Source organism: Arvicanthis niloticus, chromosome 1 (genome assembly GCF_011762505.2).
Source record: "Arvicanthis niloticus isolate mArvNil1 chromosome 1, mArvNil1.pat.X, whole genome shotgun sequence".
Taxonomy (NCBI): domain Eukaryota; kingdom Metazoa; phylum Chordata; class Mammalia; order Rodentia; family Muridae; genus Arvicanthis; species Arvicanthis niloticus.
The window spans coordinates 18,715,279-18,740,827 of record NC_047658.1 but is presented as its reverse complement, the minus strand read 5'-3'; the positions used below and the strand labels follow the sequence as shown (position 1 = coordinate 18,740,827).

At 49.1% G+C, this 25,549-nt stretch overlaps 2 protein-coding genes across 5 annotated transcripts; one reads left to right on the top strand and one right to left on the bottom strand.

Annotated features, from left to right (window-relative positions):
* Window positions 1–724: 724 nt before the first annotated feature.
* On the bottom strand, window positions 725–17,399 carry Nosip (nitric oxide synthase interacting protein). 2 transcript variants are annotated; one of them, XM_034486757.2, is made up of 10 exons: window positions 17,274–17,367; window positions 8,013–8,173; window positions 4,443–4,513; window positions 3,916–4,021; window positions 3,379–3,460; window positions 1,852–2,011; window positions 1,662–1,780; window positions 1,357–1,544; window positions 1,169–1,277; window positions 725–827 (listed from the first exon to the last, which is right to left on the bottom strand). In XM_034486757.2, exons 3-10 carry the CDS (start codon window positions 4,510–4,512, stop codon window positions 756–758), a joined length of 906 nt encoding a protein of 301 aa, XP_034342648.1. In that variant the 5' UTR covers window position 4,513; window positions 8,013–8,173; window positions 17,274–17,367; the 3' UTR covers window positions 725–755. The 2 variants fall into 2 exon arrangements, with proteins under 2 accessions (XP_034342648.1, XP_034342639.1); XM_034486748.2 differs by lacking the exon at window positions 8,013–8,173 and having other exon boundaries at window positions 17,274–17,399.
* Prrg2 (proline rich and Gla domain 2) lies at window positions 17,289–25,519 on the top strand. 3 transcript variants are annotated; one of them, XM_034486729.2, is made up of 7 exons: window positions 17,289–17,426; window positions 18,781–18,932; window positions 19,252–19,433; window positions 19,622–19,661; window positions 23,059–23,200; window positions 24,452–24,580; window positions 24,908–25,519. In XM_034486729.2, the coding sequence occupies exons 2-7, from the start codon at window positions 18,848–18,850 to the stop codon at window positions 24,924–24,926; spliced, it is 597 nt and encodes a 198-aa protein (XP_034342620.1). In that variant the 5' UTR covers window positions 17,289–17,426; window positions 18,781–18,847; the 3' UTR covers window positions 24,927–25,519. The 3 variants fall into 3 exon arrangements, with proteins under 3 accessions (XP_034342620.1, XP_034342611.1, XP_034342626.1); XM_034486720.2 differs by lacking the exon at window positions 17,289–17,426 and adding an exon at window positions 18,058–18,217; XM_034486735.2 differs by lacking the exon at window positions 17,289–17,426 and having other exon boundaries at window positions 18,784–18,932; window positions 19,223–19,433.
* The last annotated feature ends 30 nt before the right edge of the window (window positions 25,520–25,549 follow it).

The following is a 25,549-nucleotide window of genomic DNA, read 5'->3' as shown; positions in this document are numbered from 1 at the left end:
TGATGGGATGGAAACACTGGGTGGCAGATGGCTCAGTGGTTCAGAGTGCGTGCTGCTCTTTGCAGAGGACCGAGCTTGGCTCCCAGCATCTGGACTAGGCTGCTCAAGACTGCCTGACTCCAGCTCCAGGGCTCTGACTGGTTACTATGGCCCACGTGGGCACTGCACTCATGTGTACAAACCCCTCCCTAGACACACACCAAATGAAAGGAACTTAACACTCGCTTAGAGTGCACTTGCCAGTACACAGAGAAAAGAAAAAGCTTTTAAGCTTTACTTGGAGTTCGGGGTGAGGGTGGTCGGTGTCTCCTGTGAACAAGTTTAGGGGCTTGTGTAAGGAATGGAGGAAAAAGGAAAGCTGGACGTCCTCAGGGAAGTTAGAGAGAGATTCTCCAAGTGTGCATGTGAAGCGGTGTGTGGTGTGTAACAGGTCTGCAGGGGATCCTTGGAGGGCACATGGTGGGGGCAAGCCCATGTCTAGGGGTCTTGGCAGGTATCTGGCCTGGGAGTGTTATCTCCTGAGGCCTGCACTTCGTGGACAGGGTGCCTCTTCCAGGTCCTGACTGAGGTTGGAGGGGACCAACAGGTTTATGCTGCCAGGGTTTCTGCATGGTCCTAAGTGACTGAGTAAATCCCAGGAGCTTAGGGCTCCAGAGTGGACGTCCACACCCCAGGCCCACTCTTTCTGTAGCCCCTGCCAATGATGAGGCACCAGACACCCAGCCTGCTTGCACCCACGTTTATTAGGACATGGCTCAGGCCTGCATCACTGGCCGGGACATTTCCGCCTGTAGCTTCACTCCGGAGCCCGCAAAGCCTGTGCCACCCTGGAGAGGAGGAAAAAAGAACAAGCTGGAGGAGCCCAAGAGGCTGGGCTCCAGCCAGCAGTGGTGGCTCTGTTGTGAGGGCAGGAGATGGAGGGCATTCAGGACATAGAAGAGACTGGACAGTGGGGTATCTTTAACAAAGGTGAGAAGCCCAAGGGAGGAGGAAGATGGGGCATTAGAAAGAAAAGCGCAAGGTGCCGTGGAGGGGGACCGACAGGGTGTAGGGAGGACTAACGTGGGGGCTGGGTGGAAGACAGGTTGGGTATAACACCAGGGAACAGTCTGCAGTGCAGGCTAGGATGGGGTGCGGGCTGGGCTGGGGTGAGCTAATGACAACTCACCCGCTGCAGCACGATGATGTCGCGCTCTGTCAGCGTATCCCCATTCACGGGGTCCACCATGTCCTTCCGGATCAGTTTCTCCACACACTCCAGGGTGACCACGGCCCCACTACAGTGCAAGACAGTGTAAAGGTCGGCCCCCATGGAACCTCGGATCCCCCCAGCCTCTTCTTCCCACCCCTACTTACGAGGGCCGCAGCACTGCACACGGCGTGGCATTGCTCAGACTGTCTCGGGTCACTGCACAAACGTAGCGTTCACTGCGTGTGATGAGCCCCACTCGGTCCACTGAGTCGTCCAGCTGCGTGAAGCGCACTGACGTCAGGTCCGACATGCGCAGTGGCTTCCCAGACATCGGGCAGGTCACTGTGCGGGACTACAGGTAGAGGCAGGGTCAACAGGGGAGAGGGACAGTCAGGGTCAGCCATGTGGACAGTGGAGGGGCAGGGAGAACAGAAAGCAGGGGCCGGAGTCCTGGACACTGGGAGCTCACCGGCTTTTCCAGCTTGGTGGCCTTTGCCTCGGGTGTTAGTGATGGGATCCAGAAGCTGGGCAGTGCTTTGTCCTTGTCCTTGCCTAGGGGACCCACACTGGACCCTGGCTGTTCACCATCTGTGGGAGGGGTACACACCTCAGGAAGCTGCCCCCAAAAGACCCGACCAAGGGCAGGTATTCCTTGTCACCTGTGTTGGGTAAGGTGGCAGCCTTGGGCATGAAGGGGTTGAGGGGCCGGCTCACAATGGCTGCCTCCTTCTCCAGGAAGCCTCGGACCTGGTCCTGTGCTGCAGCTCGCTGAAGCTCTTTCTGCTCTTCTCTCCGGGCTCCTCGCTGCTTCTCATAGGCCTGGGGGAAGAGGAGCCTGGGTGAGCATACCAGGGCCCACCCACCCTGGCATCTACCGCATTCCACCAGTGGGGGGACAGAGCTCTGAGCAGATCTGGCAGGACTGGCAACAGTTGTTGATGCTTTTGTGTTCTCTTGCTAAGGTGGCCCTGCCATTTGAGTCTGTGGCTTCCTACGCAGTGCAGGACACAGTCCTCCTGCTGGGAGGGCCTCCTCAAGGTGAGACAGGGGCTCCTGTAGCCCAGGCTGGTCTGAAAGTCATTATGTGGCCAAGGGCAACCCTAAACTCCTGATCTTCCACCAACCAAGTCATGCATCACCATTCCTGGTTATCCATGCCAGAGTTGGGACCAGGGTTTCATGCACACTAACCAAGCCCTCCACACTGAGCCACTTCTCCAGCCACAAGGTGAAGTGTCTAAAGTGCTTAGCCTCTGCCGGCACATGGTAACACAGTTCAGCGTGCTGGCTGGCCTCTGACGGCACATGGTAACACAGTTCAGCGTGCTGGCTGGCCTCTGATGGCACATGGTAAAGACACTACAGCGTGCTGGGCTCTGTGTGACCAGAACAGATAAGGTAATGTCAGAAATGTCCCTTGCCCAGTCCTGCCTGGCACCCAGCAGGTGTCAAGCAGTCAGCTCTGGAGACTCTCTGGGTCCCCAGCTGAGGTGGTGACAGTAACAATGCCTGAGGCCATGAAGGCCTCCAACAGGGGCACCAAGGTAAGGGAGAGTCTGGCTGGCCACTGGGCTGTGCAGAGGACACGGAGTCTGGGGAGCAGTGCAGAGCATGCGTGAGCTGAGGTGGACAGCACTCTGGATAGTACTGCAAGCACTTGGCCTGTGAGGCCCTGGGACTCATGCCTGGTCCAAAACAGTAACAAAGGAAGAGGGCCGACACAATGTGTCTCTCCGCACAGAATGAAGGACAGCCAGCGTGCCTGATGGGCACCTAGTTTATCATTTTGTTTCTTCCACCTGCTCTGTGGTACCCTCTGATTTCAGCCTAGTGCCCATTGTACAGATGATAAGACTGAAGCACACAGACTGTATCCATTTGCATCACAAGCCTCTGCTGAGTGCCTGGAGCTGAGGAGAGCAGGGGAAGCTGTTCCTGTGGGCTGCAGTGCGGTGTGGACACAGCATAAGTCTGAGGGCACACAGGGGTCACAGGCTCCTAGGCAGGGCTAGCAGCTGCAGCCCATATGGGTGCTTCCTGGGCTGAGATCTGAGTGGACATATCTGGAGAGAGTGGGAGGTGGGCGGCACTGCAGGCAGACGCCAGCATCAGTGAAGGCCCCTTGAGGAAATGAGCTGAGACAGAGACCGCCCTGCTGTGGCCTTCCTCCCCTCAGCCTCCCTCACCTTCATCTGCCGGGCGATCTCTTTCTTCTGGCGGAGGATGTACTCCAGGATCGCCTCCCTTTCATACAGGTAGCCGTCCGGCCTGCAGAGAAAGAAGATGAGGGAAGCATGGGCCTGGGCTCAGCCACGGGGTTGGGCCTTTATCCCGTGGTGGCATCCCCCCCCCCCCCCCGACACTGGGAACCACCAAACACCCTTGGGTTCACAGCACTCTCTCCAGCCCAGCTCTTTTTTCTTTAGACACGATGTCCTGCAGCTCAGGCTGGCTTTAAACTGCTGTGTAGCTGAGGCTTGCCTAAAACCTCTCGTCATCCTGTCTGTATTGTCTGAGTGCTGGGATAACAGGTGTGCATCACACCCAGCTTTCTGTGGTGCTGGGGATGGACCCAGAGCTTCCTGCATGCTAGGAAAGCACTCTACCCTCTGAGCCAGCCCCAGATATGAGCAGTGTGCTCTCTCCACCTCTGGTGGCAGCTCTGAGGCTCTGAGAGGTCTGATAAACCCGCACAGCTGCCCCTCCACCTCTCCCCAGCTTACGTGACCACAGGGTCATGGCATGGCTGCAGAGAGAGACAGCAGCAGTCAAAGTCCTTCACAGCATCCCGGCTCAGTCGAATGTTCTGGGTCCCATAGCCTGAGGCCGCTGAGGACAGAACAAGGTGGTGATGAAGAGGTGAGTGGGGACATGCCCTCCACCAAATGTCCCAGAGAAATGTGCAGGTTTGGTAGAGCCTGAGAATTGCATGGCTAGGTCAACCTTCTCCCCGGCACAGCCGAGGGTGACGTGGCTCACGGCTGGCTCCCTCTCCGGGCGGGAACCACTGTGGCTCCCAGCCTTCTCTTCTGCAGAGCTGGAGCCAGGAATGGTTAGGAGGGAGGGGAACTAACATGGGGTGGTGCGTGTCACATGGGCCACACAGGTCACACTGACATGGGGTGGTGCGTGTCACATGGGCCACACAGGTCACACTGCCTATGGCACCATTATTAGTACAGATGGGGCAGAACAGGACACCTCACAAAGGGTGACACCGAAGATGAAAGTGAGGTCCCCAGGATGGTACCTGTATCCTTCTTCTTCTCGTGGTAGGTGTAGACGGCCCCTGCAGTGCAGTTCTTGCCGTGCCGCGTCATCCTGTCCAAGAAGGGGGAAGTGGCAGGGTGACCCCAGGACACTCACACAGGACATGAATGACCTCCTGGACTTGAGGTCAGTAGCCTGTTCAACTCACCTAAAACACAGCCTTAAACCACAGTAATACGTGGGTCTCAAACAGGGAGACAGAACACCAGGCAGTACCAGGGCCACTTCTTTTTGCTATTGAGACAGAGTCTCACTATGTAGCCCTGGCTGGCCACAAACCCTACCTCTGTCTCCGAGTGCTGGTTTAAAAGCTGGCACTACTTTTCTTTTTAAAAAACCAGTGTCTTCCTCTATAGACCAGCCTGACCTTGCATTCCAAGCAAACCTCCAGCCTCTGCCTCTCCAATGCTGGGAAGACAGGCTGAGCCACCACATCCAGTTTACACAGTGCTTAGAGCCCAGCACAGGGCTCTGTGCTAGGCAAGGGCCCTGCAGGCTGAACTGCATCCCCAGCCCTCTACGTGTGTTTCTCCTCTCTCCTTTCAGCTAATAAGCCACTGGGGAGGAGGGCAGGAGAAAGAGTTCAAGGTAGGGGCTGGAGAGATGGCTCAGGGGTTAGGAGCACTGGCTGTTCTTCCAGAGAACCAGGGTTCAATTCCCAGTACCCACATGACAGCTTACCCAGTTCCAGAGCTTCTGGTACCTTCACACAGACACCCATGTAGGGAAGACACCAGTGTACATAAAATAAACAATAAATTAAAAGAGAGGGGGAGGGAGGAGAGAGAGTTCAAGGTGAAGGTGAACTACTTTGAATCTACAAAGTGAGATGGAGGACAGCCTGGGCTACATGAAACCCTGCTCAACAAACAAAACAAGTTACTATGTAAGACACTCTGGCAACACAACTGAAACCCTGACTTCTGCGTCTGTGTGTCTGCTGTGTGAGTGAGCAGCATGTGCATGCAATGCCTGCAGAGACCAGAAGAGGGGATGGTTCCAGTTCCAGGTGGTTGTGAGCTGCCATATGGGTGCTGGGAAACTAAGCCAGGTCTGGAAGAACAGCATTCATTAGTAATCGCTGAGCCATTTCTCCAGCCTGGGTATTTAAAGTAACTTCATTATTGTCTTTGAAAGTGTAGCTGATGTAACCCGTGTTGATACTTCCCACCTCCACTTGTGCAGCCGTCTTTGCTACTTTGTAGGTTCTTTTCCTTCTGCCTCTCCTCCCTTTCCTCCCGTTCATCCCCCCAACACTAGACAGGAGGAAAAAGGATGGAAGAAAGGGTGACAGGGGTGATGTCATCACTAGGCTACGTCCCCCTCATCAGAGGCATCAGGCTTCTTGGGGCAACTTTGATCTTCAAAGTCTGGATATCTAATTTTTTTCATTTCCTTCTTTGTGTGTGTGACTATTTAACAAACTGGGACCAAGAACAACCAAGAACAACCTAGAACAACAACCCACCTCATTTCTCAGGGCCCTAACATTTATATATCCTTTGAAAAGTCCTCAGAATCCAAATATCACACAATCACAGAAACTACCCGCTGCAGCAAAATCACGCCCCTGCTAGAGCATGAGGCAAATCACAGTCAGCTGCTGTGGACAGTCTGAAGCAGCCCGGTATCACACACTTGGGATTAAAACAAAAACATATTCTTATAACATTTCTGTGTTTTTCAAAGAAAGCAAAGCTCCAAAATTGGACCACACATTTGAAACACACACATACAAACAAACTAAAAAAAAATTTCAACAAAAATGAAATTTTACATATCCTCTTTTCTCCATGAATATATATTTTCACTGGTTCCCATTTTAACCTAATGTCATGTCTTTGCATTCAAAACTATTTTGGTAGTCACTCGTCCATCTCATCAACAGAAAACAAGAGGGCTGGAGATGCCACAGCTCAACTCCTATAAACGCAGCCCAGGGGAAGGAGGGAGGGATCTGTTTGTCTGTCTGTCTATCTGACACACACACACACACACACACACACACACACACACACACACACACACTAAACTGCTTATTTAAAAAGAAACAAAGGGGGCTGGAGAGATGGCTCAGCAGTTAACAGCACTGACTGCTCTTCCAGAGGTCCTGAGTTCAATTCCCAGCAACCACACGGTGCCTCACAACCATCTGTAATGAGATCTAATGCCCTCTTCTGATGTGTCTGAAGACAGCAACAGTGTACTCACATACATAAATCTTTAAAAAAAGAAAGAAAAAATAATAATTCTGTAGGAAAAAAACCCAAAACAACAACAAAAAAACCAAACCAAAGGCAAGCCTGGCATCTCAGCTCCTGGCCTGAGTAACTTGTGAGACATGGCAGTGTGAGACAGGGCTGCAGCAGAGCTACTGTGGTAACAGCACTGCCTAGCATGCACAAGGCCTGGGGCCAACCACGACACTGCAAGGAAACCAAACACACAAAACCTTTTAAAAAGTAAAGCAAAACAACACAAAACAAAACCCATGAGGTATAAGGGTCTGAGAATGAGGCTTTCTGCAGCATGCAAATGGTAGGCAGGGCCCCAAGATGGGGCGGAATCCTCTCTATCTGAGCGTGCCGACCAACGTCAAGTTGGAAGCTGCTAGGCCAGTTACACGCTGTTGCTCCTGTGTGTGTTCCAGGAAGAGATGAACTAGGGACTCTAAATGTGGTGGCCTACACTGGCAATCCCAGTACTTAGAAGCCTGAGGCTGGAGGGTTCATACAGGATTCCAGACCAGCAAGAGCTGAGAAGGACCCTGTCTCAGCAAACCCAAAGATGGGCTCATGAGATGGCTCAGAGGGTAGAGGTGCTTGCTTGTCTTACAAACCCGATAACCTGAGTTCAATCTCCTGTACCAAAGAAACATGGAAGAAGAGTTGTCTGATCTCTATATGTGTGCTGTAGGGTTCTGTCTGCAAGGACCAATCATTCAACAGTGCTATACCCAATGGTTTCCATACCAGGTCTCAAAAAGCCTGGGCTGGCCCCTTTTAAGCTATGAAGTGGAGGATAGCCTTGAACTTCTTATCCTCCTGTGTCCACCTCTGAAGTCATAGACAAGACAAGTGGATAGCACCAAGCCCAGTCCATTTAACTTTGAGCCAAGATTAGAGAGATGGCTCAGTGGTTAAGAGCACTGACTGCTCTTCCAGAGGTCCTGAATTCAATTCCCAGCAACCACATGGTGGCTCACAACCATCTGTAATGGGATCCAATGTCCTCTTCTGGTGTGTCTGAAGAGAGCAACAATGTACTCATATACATAAAATAAATAAATAAAATTTGAAAAAGAAAAAAAAAAAAAGAGCTCTCTTGTAGAGGCTGGGTTCCCAGCACTCTCACACACAATGTCTTACAGCTATCCATATCACAGTTCCAGAGGCTCTGACCCCTCTGCTTCCCCGCCCCCCAGACACACCACTTATGGTACACAGACATACATGCAGGCAAAATACTTACTAACAAAATATAAAAATAAAATTTTTAAAAGATAAAATTCTCCTTTAAAGATCTATTTTGCTGTGCGTGGGTGTTTTACCTGCATGTATGTCTGTGACCCTCATGTGTGCATGGAGGCCAGATCCCCTGGAACTGCAGTTACAGACAGTTTTTCTTCACACCTTCACCACAGGGCTTCCTGTGACTGTCACCAAGCAAGGGCCAGCTGAGCTAGCCACCTCTAGCTGAGAAATGTCATCTCTAGGACAGAAAGAGAAGACAGTCTAACCAATAGAAGACCACAGTTCCCTGTCAATGCACCTGGCAAGTTTAAGGCCACCAGAGACTATAGCTTTGCCTACATGTGTAACCATATACAGTGTGTGTTTGGTGCCAAGGAGGCCAGAAGAGCACGTCAGATCCCGTAGAACTGGAGATACAGACATTGTAAGTTGCCATGTGGGTGCTGGGAATTGAACCCAGGTCCTCTGAAAGAGAACCAGAGGAGTCCGCTCTCCAGACCCACACTTGTTGCTTTTACAAAGGACCTAGATTCAGCTCCCAGCACTGACGTGGTGGCTCATAGCCATCTGTAACGCTAATTCCAGGGGATCCAATGCCCTCTCTGACCTCCAGAGACAGGCAAGCGCACGCGTGCACACGTGTGCGCAAAAACTCGCAAACACACACACACACACACACACACACACACACACACACACCACACCCCTGCAAAACACTCATACATATAAAATACGTATATGTATTTTATACATATCAACACGGAGAGTTTTTGGCCAGCCATGGCTATATGGTAAAACACTGTCTCAAAAATCAAACAACGGAAGGGAGTGACTCAGGGCCTAAAGGGGCTTGCCACAAAGCCTGATGACCTAAGCTCCATCCCAGGAACCCACATGGTAGAAGAGGAAGAGGAGGAGAGTCTTGAAAGCTGTCCTCTGATCTCCACTGGGATTGGAGGCATGACCACCATGCCTGGCCCTAATTTTGAAATTTTGAAATTCTGAATACGTATATTTCCAGATATCACAGGAATATGCAAAAAATCTCCTGGAGGCAATGACAAGGGCTGTGGGTGTGTCGTGGCTCCACAGACAAGTGACCCACAGGTTGAGAATGGCTGTTCTAGTTCCATGTATGGGTAAGTGTGGCTCCCTACACGGAGGACAGGGTGGGATGGGGAGATCCCAGGTAAACATTGTATACATGCTCTGACTGACTCCCGTGGCCGCTCTGGTAAGTCGAGATGAGTTCCTGTTTCGTGGGCAAGAAAACCAACCTGCATGTTCTGAACAAGCGTTACAGCGCAGTGATACACAGAATTCTAGCAGATCACAAGAAACAGAAATTCAGATGTGGAGGCTGGAGAAATGGCTCAGCAGTTAAAAGCACTATTGGCTGCTCTTCCAGAGTCCCTGCCCAAGGTTCAATTCCCAGCATACAAATGACAGCTCATAACTGTCTGTAACTCCAGTTTCAGGGGATCTGGTGCCCTCATACTGATAGATATACATACAAGAAACACAAATGCACATAAAATAAATAAATCTTAAAACAAAATCAAGATCTGGTGTCATGTGTTTGTCACGGCAGCTACCTGAGAGGGTGAAGCAGGTGGGTCATAAATTCTAGGCCAGCTTCATCTGCAGAGTGTAGTCAAGATCCGGCTGAGGAGTGTATTGAGATCCTAACTCAAAATAAAATGTCAAAGGAGTACCAGAAGCCAGATATGGTACAGGCCAGAAATCCCAGCACTAGGGATGGAGAGGCAGGAAGGTGCCCGGACGAGAGACCTCAAGTCTCATTCTCAGGGTGGGCGAGCTATGAGGGAAAGAAGGCAGCACTCAGTGCTCAGGGGTAGCCCCCGCGATCTTTTCTGGATGTGGGTAGTACCCAGAGATCTAGGCCAATTTACTTCTGCCTTCTGACTGCTTTGACAGAGGAGTGAGCACCCAGTTCTGATCCTGTCTCTCCCCCCCCCCCCTTCTTGGCCTCAGTTTTTTTTTTTTAGAAACTTTACACAGACTGATACTGAGATCTTTTTTCTACTTAATTTTTTCTTGTTTTTCAAGACAGTGTTTCTCTGTGTAGCCCTGGCTGTCCTGGAACTAGTTCTATAGATGAGGCTGGCCTTGAACTCAGAAATCCACCTACCTATACCTCTGGGCACTGAGAGTTTCCAGAGAACAGAGATTCGAGGCAAGTGCCACCACAGCCAGCTTTAATTGTTTCTGCCTGCATGTACGCCTGGAAGCCAGAAGAGGGCACTATATCTCACTATAGATGGTTGTGAGCCACCTGTGGTTGTGGGACTTGAACTCAGGACCTCTGGGAAGAGCAGCCATCTCTCCAGCCCCTCCCCCTTTTACATTTTAAGTGTGTGCCTGTGTGTATATGAACTTGAGAATGCAGATGCCCAAACAGGTCAGAAGACAGTGAGTGATCTCTCTGAAGAGAGCCCACAGTTGCAGGCCGTTGTGAGCTGCCTTGTCTTAAAACACTTTTAAAAAGCTGAGACACAAGCCGGGCAGTGGTGGCGCACGCCTTTAATCCCAGCACTTGGGAGGCAGAGGCAGGTGGATTTCTGAGTTCTAGGACAGCCTGGTCTACAGAGTGAGTTCCAGGACAGCCAGGGTTACACAGAGAAACCCTGTCTCAAACAAACAAACAAACAAACAAAAAAAAAAAAAAAAAAAAAAAAAAAAAAAAAAAAAAAGCTGAGACATCTCTCTAGCTCGAAGTGATGGCTGTGCTGCCACTGTCACACTCTCCTGTCTGACTCCTAAGGGTCTCCTTTGCCCAAGACACTGAGGCTTACAGGGGAAGCCACCTGCGTAGAGCAGAGGACCCTGTAAGATCTAGGACTCGAGACTGCTAATGTCCTTTTCATAAGTCCACACCCCTATTTCTGATATTATGGGATTTGCCCTTATTTTATTCCCTTACGCATGTGCAGTTTAATTTTTGAGGTTATGTGAGGCTTGGAGGCTTCGGATACTCAGATAGCCAATTGAATTGACACTTGTGCCCTTGTCTGGCATGTGGTGTATGTGTGTGTGTGTAGTGGCATTGGAGTTAGGGCAGTCCGAGAGCACGGCATGTGCTCTACCTGAGCTACACTCCCAGCCCTCATTGGAGGGTTCCAGGCAGAGGCTCTACCTCTGAGCCATGTCTCAATTTTGGTAGTTTCATTTATTGTTTTGTTTTGTTTATATTAAGATAGGGTGTCATGGCTGGGCAGTGGTGGCACACGCCTTTAATCCCAGCACTTGGGAGGCAGAGACAGGCAAATTTCTGAGTTCGAGGCCAGCCTGGTCTACAGAGTGAGTTCCAGGATAGCCAGGGCTACACAGAGAAACCCTGTCTCGAAAAAACTAAAAACAAAACAAACAAACAAACAAACAAACAAACAGAAAGATAGGGTGTCATGTATAACTTAGTCTGGCTTTTCTCTCAAAGTCCTCCAGAGTCTCTTAATGTCTTCCTCACTTTATAGGCAAGAAAACAGACTTAGAAACTTAGCCTAAATGGTAGGATACAGGTTTAGCACCCCCAACACACCCCCAAATACTACAAGCTAGAAATACCAAGGAGCTTTTCAGAGGGGACTTGGGGCTCAAGATAAAACCCAAACTACAGATATGTGATATGCTGTGTAGGATGATGAGGACTGTGGACGGCAACCTTTCAGTCTCGGGTGGAAGAGCTGGCTCAGGCAAAGCCTGTGGGTGGCTGTCACTGAGAGCAAAACCTGTGGAGATGGGAAGCCATTTGGTATGCAGAGTGAACAGAACCTAGCTGAGCTGCAGGGGCTTCAGCTACATCTCACAGAGCCACTGCACACTACACAGCAAGTCACTTAAACTATTAAAAACAAAAAAAAAAAAGGTTTTTTTCCTATTTGAGGTGTGTCTGAATCTCATATGGTATGTAGCTCAGGCTAGCCTGGAACTCCCATCAATCTTCCTACCTCAGCTTCCTAAGGGCTGAGATGACAAGAATGTGTCACCACACCTGGCTTCACAGTCATTTTTCATAGGGACTGTAAGTCTAAGATTGGGTAACATAGTATGGTACTGGTGATGACCACATCCCCGCTTTGCAGATGGCTGCCCTCTAAGGCAGGGTCTTGTTAACTTAGGTTAGCCTCAAACTTCCTATAAGTCAGAGACGACCTTAAACTTTCCTCCTCCTGTCTCTACCTAATGAGTATTGAAAATACAAGCTGTTGCCTTCCGGTCTGGGCCAGAGCACTGAGCAGATCTTGGGTGGCAGCTCTGTCCCCAACCTCCAAGAACCCAGAGGAAGCAGGGATCCCAGGCGCTCGAACTCAGGCAGTATCTTAGAATACACAGCCTTGGTGTATCTACTCATCAAGCATACTGAGCAGACCTGCCCAAACCTCTGATGTCCTGGAATTCCATCTGGATTCAGTGAAGACACAGCATCAGAGGCTTATTAACTTACTCTTCCCCCCCACCCCTCTTCTAAAATCTCAACGCCCTTAATCAGCTTGAAGAAGTTAAAGAAGAGTCAGCGCCCCTATTCCCTGAGCTTGGGGACTAATGTGGTTAATAATGGTCTGTCTTTCTAGGGACAAGTAGTGGTTTTGTTGGAACAGGGGGGATTAGTTAGGACTTATTGCATAGCCATAACCTATTGGTAGAAATCTGTATAATTATTATCAAGATGAAGTTATAATTTCTTAAATGGTACAAAATTTACTTTGATCTCAAATTTAAGGTTTTCATTGGTACGAGCCTCTTACTAATATAAAAATGAGATGAATATTGATACGCTCATGGGCATTGTGCCTGTATAACACATTTAGGAATACAATGCCTAGACCCAGCCCTTTTTTAACTTTTTTAACTGATTTGGGACGGTTAACCTATGAGTTAAGGGACTATAGCAAATTCATATTTTTTGAGTTTATTGTTAGGGTGTTTTCCATATTTTATCCAGAAATAGCTGAGAGGAGTGAACAGACAACAGTCCAGGTTACCTTACATGGATAGTTGGTTTTCAAAACATCAGAAGTCCATAGAACTGATGCTACAAATATTTATATATTAATGTTCATATTGATTAGAGACCTGTCTGCTCCTGACAGCTTCCTGTCGTGGATTCTAAGAAGAAATTGAGCATCCTTGGAGTTACTCCAGTTGTGTGGTAACAGCCACTAGGCAAGAATTGCCTCTCTCCATCTACAGACAAATTACTGTCCAGAAAAGGACACACATGCAGAATAGTCGACTGATTATATCTGCCTAGACAGAGTAATCAGTCCTTAATAATCCTGCATCACCAAGGTCTGTCAGATGATTCTGGGCCAGAAGGCTGAAGATTTGATGCTCCAACGTTCGGTAGTATAGGGGCTTTTCAGGTGTTCAGAGGTCTCTATAAATTGGCTAAGTTTTAGAAGCTATGCTTTGTGCTTCCCACAATTATAGTTAACTCAGTCATTCTGGATTTCTGACGGGGTTAAAAACTTATAGCTATTTACTATAAGAGAAAAGATTTGAGTGGATGGTCGTCAGCTGACATTCATCCTAAAGCCAGGTTCAGAACTAAATGTTTTAGTTAGGATAGATGACAGAGGTGCTGGTTAGTCAACAAAAGGATGGACGGGGTATTAGGACTATCTTGTACCTCACTGGTACAAATTGGCATAATTATGCTCTAATTGTATTTTGAGAGAAAAGTTTCATTTTAACAGGAAGGGTGATGTGTAGGAGGAGCTAAGGTAGAAGGAGTACTGAGAGGAAGAAAAGGAGTAAGAAGAGAAGGAGAGGAGAAGCTAGGTGATGAAAGAGAGAAAGAGGGGGGAGACAGGGAGGCAGATATTCATGTATCTCGACCAGTCAAAGATAGTTGTTATATCTAGGTTGGTCAGTGGGTTACACCTCTGATTGAACAATTCCAAACTTATAACGCTTATGATTAACATTATTTTTTTAAAAAATGTATAAATGCAAAAAGGAAAAGGGGGCATGGGATAGGGGTTTTCTAGGGGGGGGGGAATGGGGAAAGGGGATGGCATCTGAAGTGTAAATAAAATATCTAATAAAAAAAAAAGATTAGCAGTTTGACAAAAAAAAAAAAAAAAAAAAAAAAAAAAAAGAAGAAGAAGAAGAAAATACAAGCTGTTACCACCAGAATCACTGGATCCTGGGGATGGGATGCAGGGTTCATCCATGCTGGATCCATTCTACCCCCTGAGCCATCCCTCCCTTTACCCCTCTTTATGAGAACACAAACCTCCTGTAACCAGGGCTATATTACCCTTATGGCCCTACAAAGATGCAATCTCCAAATGAAGCCAACTTCTTGAGGTTTGTTCTGTGGCTATGTATTATAATGCTACGTGTGTGGGGGGAGCTGGCAAGACCTGGTCGCCCCAGAAATGAGAGAGTTGAACATAGACCCATGTGACACTACGTGATCTTGCTGAGTTTGGTGTTCCCAGGCTTGGAGGGTTGGAGAAGATCGCCAGGAGAGAAGAAAGGAAGAGAGAAGAAAGACACCCTGGGTTACGAGTCAAGGAAGCATGGCCCAAGGGCTGACCAACTGGAGTTAAAAGCAGCCCAGATGAAACACAGTAAGTCGTAACTCGGGTTATAGATTCTTACAACATAGCAGGTAGATATCAGCACAGCATTTGTGCTGATTAAGGCTTACTGTAAATAATAAAAGTTTTGTGTCTTTTATCTAGGAACTGGAAGATCAAGGTGGGGTAGAAGCCCCAGATTAAGATTAAATATTTTTTACAATACAAACTGAGGGGAACATGCTATCTAAATGTGACTTCGGTGGGGGACACTGACATCCAAAGACCACCGGAGGCCCCATGTCAGTCTATCACCAAAAGGTCCATCAACTGATGGAGAAATAAAGCACGGTGTCTGCAAACAGGGATGGGGCCATAACATGGACAGACCTAGAAACAACACAAAATGGGAGAGCAGCCAATCACAAAGCTCACACACCCTACGGCTGCATTCAGAAGACATGTGTAGATTAGGCAAATGCACAGTTTAGAGATGGCCAAGGACTGGGGGTGAGGAGGACAGAGGGAGTGGCAAAGAACGTGGGACAAGATTTCTCTTGGAGGGTATCAGCCATGTCATGACATCATTTCTGAGACCAGGCCTCTGATTCTCTCTGCATCTGAGGATGACCTTGATCTTTGGATTCTGCAGCCTCTACCTACTAATTAGACCTCTGTAGCAGAGTACTCTGCCTGGTGCCCTTAGAGGCCAGAAGAGGGTGTTTGTTTCCCCGGGACTGATGGGACTGCAGGTGTGGTGCCACACCCAGAGAACAAGCTCCAGAATTGTTAGTGGTGATGTCAGTACAGTTCTGTGAGCATGCTACAAACCGCTCAATTGTCTGCTTTAAGTGGGTAAAGTATATATTGTGTGAAATTATATCCCAATAAACCTCACTGAAAATAAGAACACGAGCCAGGAGTGGTGACTGCATGCCTTTAATTTCAGTGCCAGGCTGCCTGTCTCAAAAACAAAACAAAACAAAACAAAAAAACCAAAAAAAACCCAAAAAAACAAAAAAGCAAAACAAATTAAGGAGCTGGAGAGGTGGTGCAGTGGCTAAATGCACTGGCTGTTCTTCCAGAGGACCTGGGTTCCATACCTAACACACACACATGGCAGCTCACAGCTCCGGTTCTAGGGGATCTAATGGCCTTCTGGCCTCTGGAGGCACTGCATTCACATGGGGTGCACAATCATAAAAACAGGCAAAACGCTCATTTACAGAAAATAAAACAAATAAAAACAAATCCTTTACTTTCTTTTCTCTTTAGGACAGTGTCTCACTATGTAGCCCTGGCTGGCCTGGAACTCCATATGTAGGCCAGACTGGCCTCAAATTCAGGGAGATCCATATACCTCTGCCTCCCCAGTGCTGGGATTAAAAATGTGTTCACCACACCCATTTAAATAAATCTTCTTGGGGGGGTTTCATCATCATCATCATTATTATTACTATTTTGGTTTTTCGAGACAGGGTTTCTCTGTGTAGTCCTGGCTGTCCTGGACCTCACTCTGTAGACCAGGCTGGCCTCGAACTCAGAAATCCGCCTGCCTCTGTCTCCCAAGTGCTGGGACTAAAGGCGTGTGCCACCACCGCCCGGCCGGGGGCTTTCAAATGTCCTACATTTAAAAAAAATTTTTATTGGTTCATTGTGAACTTCACATCATGTACCCTAATCCCACTTATCTCCTCTCCCTTCATTACTTCAAATAAATCTTAATCTCTTTACAGAGATATTTAGTGAAATTTGATGCAGCCTGGACTACATGCCACCTTGTCTCAAAAAAAAAAAAAAAAAAAAAAAAAAATCGCTGGGGTGGCAGTACACTCATTTAATCCCAGCACTCAGAAGGCAGAGGCAGGCCTATAGCCACGAGCTGTCACAATGAGAAACCTTGTCTTTTTTTGGGGGGTGGGAGGGGTGGGTGGGGTTGGTTTTTCGAAACAGGGTTTCTCTGTGTAGCCCTGGCTGTCCTGGAACTCACTCTGTAGACCAGGCTGGCCTCGAACTCAGAAATCCACCTGCCTCTAACTCCCAAGTCCTGGGATTAAAGGCATGAGCCACCACCTCCCGGCGAGAAACCTTGTCTTAAAAAAACAAAAAAAACGAGCCGGTGGTGGCGCAGGCCTTTAATCCCAACACTTGGGAGACAGAGGCAGGGGGATTTCGAAGCCAGCCAGGGTTATACAGAGAAACCCTGTCTCAAAAAACAAAACAACAACGGGGAAAAAAAAAAAACAAAACGAACAATGTGTGTGTGAGTTTGTGTATGTGGCTCGGTGCACACTTTTAATCTCAACGCTTGGGCGCCAGAAGTTGGCGGATCAGAGTTTGAAGCTAACTACATAGCAAGTTCTAGAACAGCAAGGGCTACATAATGAGATTCTGTCTCAAGTAAAATTAAATAATTTACTTGCATCAAGGAGCCTTCAAGGGCCCAAACCACTACTGCTCATTACCCTCCTCACTAGAAAACTGAAACAGATTAAGGAATCCGACCTCAACGGTCACTAACCCAAGGAGTCCCAAGTTCTTCCCAGCACTGGGCCGGATCACTCCTCTACGGCGGAATCATAGTTTCTATAACCAGCCAGGATGAGGGAAACATATTACAGGGCATCCTGGGAAATGTAGTTCCTCTTGCAGCTTAGGCGTTCAAGAGCCGTCTGTTAATGATTGACAGGGATTCGGAGTGATAAACCTTATCCTACGTCCCTCAGAACTCGAAATATCTCCCACAAGAAGGGTACTTAGCGACGCGACCCCTCACCGCCTGTAGCTTACCTCAAGAATGGTTATCCGACTTGTCGTCGCTTCAACTGTGTCCCGAACCGGAAAAGAGTACTGTTTTTTAACTCCACTCCTCCCACTTCCGCCCGACAGTAAGAAACCGGAAATAACTCTGCCCCTAGTTGCGGAGGCGCCTCTCCTGGCTTGGTAAGTGCTTTCTTCTTCTCTTCCATCCCCCCGGAAACGTGAGTGACAACTCTAAGGTTCCGGTGTGAGCAGAAAGTGGCTTGAATATCGGAAACACCTTAGCCTGTACTAGGCATTCCCCAGAGCGGGGCAGTTGCTTTGAGTATCTTCAAGTTTGAGTCTTGGGACTAACATCGTCACCCGAAGAGTCTGATATCCAGTTCCCCAAATATATACTTATTTTTTCCCGTTGCATCTTAAGAGACGATTGAGAACTCTTTCCTTTATTATGGAAAAAGCAATAATCAAAGACCACAAGGCTAAACTGTTCAAGTTACCCTCAGGAAACAGATTTATTGTGGTACCGCCCAGTTATTCTAGGAACCAAAGAATTCCGTTCCCACCAGTTTGTAGATCTCTTGAGACCTAAGATTTATTTTCCTGGCTCTGCCAAGCAAGTTGTCTGCAGAGAGAGACTCGGGCTGGAAAAGGAGGGAATCAGAGACGCTAATAAAGCCCCCTAGATCCCTCCATAGTGTAGGAAAGCTTTGCTTCTTCTATGTGGGGCGGTGGCACCGAAGACCTTGACTCTATGGTCCCTTTAAGTAGTTTGTCCCTTACCTGAGTCCCTCCCAAAGCAGGTAATCAGTAGCCCCGCCCCTTACCAGTAGCCAGATCGGGCCTAGTAACCCAGGTGGAGCACCCCGCCTCCCTCTTCCCTCCCCTCTCCCCTACCCCTTTGCACAGCTGGCTATTGCTGACCCAGAGGGTCTTCATTAAAGAAGAGAGGCAGGGCTCCCAGCCTTGGGCAAGTAAGTGAATGAATGCTCCCAGAGAAACTTGCGGGCGGGGGGATCTGGTGTCCTGACTCCCCATGTTATTGGGATCTAGAAACTTGGGACCCAAGCTTTAGGCTGTGGATCCCCAGGGCTCTGTCCCCTCAGGCCTTCAAGACCTAGAAATATAGGACCTGGTCGTCTGTCGTGTAGTCTTTGATTTTTGCGGCTTGATGAGGCAACAAGCAGTGGGAGGTTGACTTGGAATGTAATCTGCTGGCTTGGAAGGGACCAGGACTGATGATGAATCTACTGTGTGTTGTCAGATTTGTGATGGGTGATAAGTATAGAAAAAGATAGCCTCAGCAACTGTGTGCTCTCCACTGGTAGAGCACTGTCGCCTGCAAAGTCCTCCTCTGGCATTCGAATACCTGGTACAATGGGCAAGTAACTTTATCACCTCGTAATAATTTCCTCACCTATAAAATGGCAGGAGTAATAGGATTGGTTTGAAAATTAAGATGAGTTGATAAAGACCCATGGTGTCTGGTATAGGATACAGGTTGAGTACTTGGTTTTATCTTCATTCATGACTGCAGAGTCCAGGCAGGGAGTCCTGGCCTCATAACTCTGCTGAGGCATTTGTCATCTGGGAGTCCACACAATATGAGGAGCCATCCTTCCCTGCTCTTAGTCTATATGGGATTGGCCACCTGCCTGGACACCTTACCTCATAGAGAACAAAACCAAGGTGAGTATGTTTGTGGAAGAGCCTTGCAGAGGTTTAATTTTTGTCTTCCCCTAGCCAGAATACTCCCTGGCTTCCTAGACCTGACCCTTCTCCCTCAGATCCTAGGGTCCATACCCCAGCTTCTTCCCTCAGTTCCACTAGGCCAACTCCTGTTTCAGAAATAGAGTTCCAGACTCCAGTCTTCTTACCCAATGGTACAAACCCTGGCCCATCTTGTTCAGGATTTTCCAAGACTGGCCCATACCCCTATAACCCCACAGGTCTTTGTCTTCTTTGTCCCCAATCCTAAGGACTCTGCTTTTGACTCTGATGTCCTTAGTTCTTGACATCTTCCTGGATCCCCCAGAAGCCAAGAGTTTCTTAGTTGGCCGCAGGCGTTTTCCTCGTGCTAACAACTGGGACCTGGAGTTGCTGACCCCTGGGAACCTGGAACGGGAGTGTCTGGAGGAGAGGTGCTCCTGGGAGGAGGCTCGGGAGTACTTTGAGGACAACACACTGACGGTGAGGGCCTCAGAGGACCCTGGCATCAAGGGCCTGTCTGCCTTCTCTAGGTGTTAGGGATTATAGATCTCCAGCCTTCAGCTCCCCCTTCACCTCCCTGGGGTCTTGTATCAGGGTGGACCGGTGGGTGGTAGGGGAATGACTTTCCATGTTTAGTTGCTATCTCTCCCTTCTCTTCTCCATCCTAGGAGCGCTTCTGGGAAAGCTATACGTACAATGGCAAAGGAGGTGAGTGACACTCAGCCCTCTAGCTCTGTGTTGGGGAAGCAGCCTTTAGCCCCCACACACACTTAGGACCACCTTCCTGCCAATTGCATGCTATCCAGAGATGACTGACAAGGTGTTTCCTATGTTTTCACTATGGCCCTTGTCTGAGAAACCCAGCACACTGTGTTCCCATTCATAGGAGGACCCCAAGTCCCCAGGAGGGAGACATGTGGGTGAGCAAATGGTAGAAAGAGTTATTGTCATGGGGCCCATCAGAGGGACAAACTCACTTGGGGCCCTTCTTTATAGAGTTCAGAGCCTCAGCCCCTTACAAGCATCTTGGTTGCTAGTGGGGCTGTTACCTAGCAACAGAGCTAAGGCAGGAAGCCTGGCCATTCTCACCTGTCCAGTTTGCCCACCCTAGCCCCTCCTCTGAATTCTAAAGCCCTTATCTTGGCTTGAGCTTTGTTGCTAAGGGGGGCTGCTCCTTAGCAACAGGGCCTTGGCCAGGACAGACAGAGGAAGCCAGAAACACTACCTGGCTGCCTTCCCCTCCCCCACAGCTCCATGCCAGCCACAGCCAGCCTGGTTGCTAAGGAGGCCTTCTCCCTAGCAACCATACCTAGCTGGAAGACCAGGGCCTCCTGCCCAGCTGGAGGACCCCCCTCTGGGCACCAGCTGCCCCACCCCCTCACGGCTTGGTTGCTAGGGGTGGATGCACCTTAGCAACAGGCCCTAGGTCTGTACTATAGTCCTCACAGTGAAACTGGTTGCTAGGGGAGATAGCTTCTTTTCAACAATCTTAGCAAGGCCTAGTGGCTCCTTGGATCACCTGAAATTTGCCAGATTTTGGAAGACCAGCCTTCTCACTACAAGCTAAAAGCAGGGATGGGGGTGGGGATGGCAGGTAGCCAGATCTGATGGCACTGGCCTTGGCCTTGCAATCCCAGCTACTCCAGAGGCTGAAGCTTAAATATTGTTGAGTTCAAGGCCAGCCTCTGCTACATGTCAAGTATGAGATCAGCTTGAGACTCCCTGTCTCAATAAAACAAAACCGAGAGCTGGAGCGATGTCTCACTTGGTAAAGTGCTTGCTATGCAACCCGAGGACCTGAGTTTGATCCCCAGAATCTACAGGAAAAAGCTGGGCATCCCAGTGTACCTTTGGAGTCCCACTGTTTGAGAGGAGGGATAGAAGGGAGGGACCATGGGGCTCACTGGCTAACCAGCCTCCCTAAATCAGTGAGCCCAGCTCTAAGGAGGCAGGCCAGTGAGATGGCTCAGCAGGGGATGCCTGAGGGTATGAGTTCAGTCCCCAGACACCACATGGTAGGAGAGAACTGACTTCTGGAAGTTGTCCTCTGTCCCCTACATACATGCGGCAACCAGGTGCCCCCACACAGATGCACACGGATCTGAACATATAAATAATTAAATAGAAAATTAACAGCTGGGCAGTGGTGGCACACACCTTTAGTCCCAGCACTTGGGAGGCAGAGGCAAAGGCAGAGGCAGAGGCAGGCGGATTTCTGAGTTCAAGGCCAGCCTGGTCTACAGAGTGAGTTCCAGGACAGCCTGGGATACACAGAGAAACCCTGTCTCGAACCCCTCCCCCACACACACAAAAAAAATTAACAAAAAAATGTGTCCTTGAGGGAACACATTTAAGGTTGGACTGTGGTCACTACACATACACACAGGGACTTTTTTTTTTCTTTTTTAGAAAAGCAGGAAGGGCTAGAGAGATGGCACAGCACTTAAGAGTGTTTGCTGCTTTTGCAGAATACTGGAGCTTGGTTCCCAGGACCCTCGTTGGGTGCTGCTCACAACTGGTGGTAATTCTAGCAGACCTGGAAGATCCAGTGTCTTCCTGTGACTTCTGTGGACATCCACACATATGTGGACCTACTTTCCCCACAAGTACACACAGATTAAAAATAGAATAACAAAATAAATCTTTTAGGAGATCAGTAGGAGGCTGGAGAGACGACTTGGGGGTTAAGAGCACTTTCTGTTCTTGCCTGTTGAGGACCTAGGTTCAGGTCCCAGCACCCGCACCACCGTAGTGGTCACAATATTCAACTCCAGTTCCAGGGGATCCAACACCCTCTCCTGACCTCTTATGGCACCAGGCATGAGTAGTTCCTGGAGAGTTACAGCTACCTCTCTTTTCTAGCCTTTGTGGGTACCCATCACGCATGTGGTATAAAGGCACATATACAAGCAAATCACCCATATACATAAACTAAAAATAAATGTATCAAAAAATGTCTGTAGTGATCACAGTTCAACCTTAAATGTGTTCCCCCATGGACACATTTTTTTGTTAATTTTTAAATTTAATTATTTATATGTTCACCGTGTGCGTCTGTGTGCCACTTGTGTGTAGAGGACAGAGGATAACTTCCAGAAGTCAGTTCTCTCTTTCTACCATGATGCCTCATGCCTTTAATTCCAGCACTCAGAGGCACTTGTAGTTCAAGGTCAGCCTGGTCTACATAGTGAGTTCCAAGAGGACATCCTGAGCTACACAGAGAAACCTTGTCTCAAAAAACAAAACAAACAAAACAAAAAACCCCAACAACAACAAAAACCCTAGAGGTCCAGTCTTTAACATGACAAAAATTATATAAAAAATTATATAAAATTATACAAAAATTATATAAAAAATAAATTATTATATAAAATTTTATTTAAAAATAAAAAGAGCCAAGATGAACAAAAACAGATTGCAGAAAGGACCTTGAAGTCTTGTTTGCTTCCTCTTTGTTAAAGGGGTCTGTACCTTAGGGATGGCTTCAGGTAAGTTCGACACCTCGGTATTTCAGGATTTCCCCCAATTTATCCTTTGTTAAGTGAAGTCCTTTTATCCTTGTAAATGCTGAAGCCTTCCTATGCAATGGTCCTTCCTCCTGTGTTCTACCGTCAAGGTTCAGTTTAAACAGAAGACACACATCTGTCTCTCTTTCTCTGCCCAGCCATGGGGATGGATGAACCAACCCAGGGCCTTATATATTCTGCCCAACTGCTCTACCCATGATCTCAAATCCTCTTCACTTCCTGTTTTGTGACAAGGTCTCACTGACTTGCCCAGACTGACCTTGAATTCACTGTCAGACAGACTTCCCACATGGACTTCTCCAGCCTTAGCCTTCAAAGTAGCTGAGATGGCAAGTCTAGGTCATCAGCCCCTACTCAGATCAAAATGGGTTTCCATGAGCTCCTGGTATAGGGGTCATAATCCCTTCTCAGCGCAGGAAACAGAGGCTCTGAGAAAGCAGTCATGTTTGTTGCCTGACGCCACAGGAGCCAGAAGGGACCTCAGATCTGCCTTGTGTCTCAGCCCATTCCCTTAGGGAGAGGGACTGAAATGTCGGAGGAGGTGGTTGTACTGAATCAGTGGTACCCTTTACCCATAGGGCGTGGACGGGTAGATGTTGCAGGCCTGGCAGTGGGACTGACCTCTGGGATCTTGCTTATCGTGTTGGCTGGCTTGGGAGCCTTTTGGTATCTGCACTATCGACGGCGCCGCCTCAGAGTCCAGGAGTCCTGTCTGCAAGAGTAAGGGGTCTTCCAGGAGGAGGGGGATACAGGAGAGAAGGGGGAGGAAAGTGTGTGTATGTGTGGGGGAGACAGCTTGATCTGAGGAGAAGGGCTAAAGTTTGGGGCAGGAGACCATCGATGAAGGATCTGGAGCCATAGCCTATGGAGAGTAAGGCTGCCATTCCTGTTGATCTACTCAGCATGCAGTGGTTCTTTTTGCAGTTGATACCTACCTGTCAGTCCTGTGAGTGCCAGATTTCAGTGAAGTCATCACTGTGGATAAAACTGCAACTGGCAAGCAGGCGTGGTGGCGCATGCCTTTAATCCCAGCACTTGGGAGGCAGAGACAGGTGGATATTTGAGTGGATATTGAGGCCAGCCTGGTCTACAGAGCAAGTTCCAGGGCAGCCCGGGCTACACAGAGAAATCCTGTTTTAGAAAAACAAACAAACGAAAAAGCAACTGATGGGGTGTGTAAGCTGTGGTCCATAGCTGTCTGTGGCATGGCCTGTCCCATGGGTACAAGTCACAGCAAGTGTTTGTGTGAGCTGGGAGTAGTCTGTGTATTTCAGACCAGCAGAATCTCAGAGGGTGTCTCATAGCTGTAGCTGGGAATCATGGTGCTCCCAGAAGCTGGGTGCAGAGGCAGGGGATCTAAAATGCTCAAGACTCTTCATCATCATGTGAATTCAAGGCTAACCTGGGTAGCTGAGGGAGAAGCCTTCTCAAAATAAAATGTAGAAAGAGAGGTGAGGGTACAGACTGATCGATCGTGGAATGCCTTTCGTGGGGTGCCTTTGTAAAGGCCACCCATGAAGGGAGGGGACATAGGGTGCCCTGGGTCCTGGGTAGGGGAAGGTCTATCAAGGTAGCTTAGTGGGTAAAGGAGTTTGCTCCCAAACATGACAACCACATAGGGACACACGTAGTGAAAGGAGACACTCCCCTGTGCTGTCCTCCGATTATCATTGGTGTGTGGGTATATGTGCACACACAGAGAATAAATAACTGCAATTTAAATGTCAAAATACAAAGTAAAGAATGGGTTTGGAAGCTGGGCATGGCAGTTCACACATGAAATCCCAATGCTTGGGAGATTGGGCAGAAGGATTGTTGGAAGTTGTTGGGCGACCTTGCCTCAAAGACTGGATTTGGGAAATTTGGGGACTAAAAGTTTCTGTGCTGTGTGGAGCAAGTGTCTTAACCGCTGACCTCCTTGTCTCCAACTACAACGTAGGTTTTATATTAACCACATTTTTCTGTCCCCAGGACCGGGCTCATCATCCCCTTGAGTCCCCCGACTCCTTTATCTCCACCCTTGCCCCCAGGCCTTCCCACCTATGAGCAGGCTTTAGCAGCCTCTGGGGTGCACGACGCCCCACCGCCCCCTTACTCCAGGTACGAGGAGGGACTTATGCTTGGGTGGTGCCAGAGGGAGGGAGGAGAGGCAACGCGTGGGAGGGGCGTGTCCCCAAGGGCAGGGCTTGGTGCTTTGGAAAACCTACACGGGGCGGGGCTTGCAGGCCAGGACGGACCCTACGCAATTGTCTATACGGGCGTGGCTCTGCCTTGCAAGAGTGCAGCTTCTCAGGAAGGTGGGGCATGTGCTTACAGGATTGAGGATTGGCTGAGGCACCAAGGGCGGGTCGGTGTAGACTGGGTGGTGGTGGCGGCTGGGATGTTTGACTCTGCACTGTATACTCCCAACACCCCCATCCCCAATAGCCTCAGAAGGCCTCACTGAGGACCAGCTCGGAGCGCGGACTCCCTGAACTGTGGCCCTGATTCATAGCGGATTCCGGAAGTCGCCGGCTTCTTCGACGACTCGGCTTCAATGTGTCCGTGGGGGAGTCAGGGTCGTCGGACCCAAGGTCTACTATGACACACGTGTTTCCGCCGGGCACGCATACACGCACGTCCCTGACCATCCCGTTGCCGAGTCGTTGTCTCTGGCCATCGCGTGACCCCCCTCCCCCCCACTTCTCCTGAGCTGTGGCCTTGCCTCAGAATGGACAGACCTCTTAGGAAACTCGGACCAGACGTGACTCGGCTGTCACCCTACTGGTGCCGCGGGGCGTGTGCACGCAGGAAACCAGGTCCTTGCACATGCCTGACTTCGTGTATTTACCCACTCGGGCACATGGGCGGTTCGTAATCCAGCGTAAAGGTGGGGGGCTCATTTGCTATGTGCTGTAAGCGGGGTGTCACACTTGTGTTGCACCCGGGTAAATGGAGTTGATCTGAGATGCCCTCTACTTTAAAACCCTTTGAGAGATGAAGGGGGGTGGAAGAAATAAAAATTGAAACAATAAGAAAAGAATAAAAAATGCAAAAGAACTGAATCCCCTTACTGGGCCATTTGCGCGC

Excerpts from the sequence above, each read along its gene's own strand:
- Nosip (XM_034486748.2), bottom strand. The coding sequence starts at position 4,512 with ATGACGCGGCACGGCAAGAACTGCACTGCAGGGGCCGTCTACACCTAC. Across the intron at positions 2,012-3,378 it reads AGATCGCCCGGCAGATGAAG|GCCTATGAGAAGCAGCGAGG; the intron begins GTGAGGGAGGCT and ends CTCTTCCCCCAG. Across the intron at positions 1,781-1,851 it reads TGCCACCTTACCCAACACAG|ATGGTGAACAGCCAGGGTCC; the intron begins GTGACAAGGAAT and ends CCCCTCCCACAG.
- Prrg2 (XM_034486729.2), top strand. The coding sequence starts at position 18,848 with ATGAGGAGCCATCCTTCCCTGCTCTTAGTCTATATGGGATTGGCCACC. Across the intron at positions 18,933-19,251 it reads TCATAGAGAACAAAACCAAG|TTCTTGACATCTTCCTGGAT; the intron begins GTGAGTATGTTT and ends TGATGTCCTTAG. Across the intron at positions 19,662-23,058 it reads TACGTACAATGGCAAAGGAG|GGCGTGGACGGGTAGATGTT; the intron begins GTGAGTGACACT and ends CTTTACCCATAG.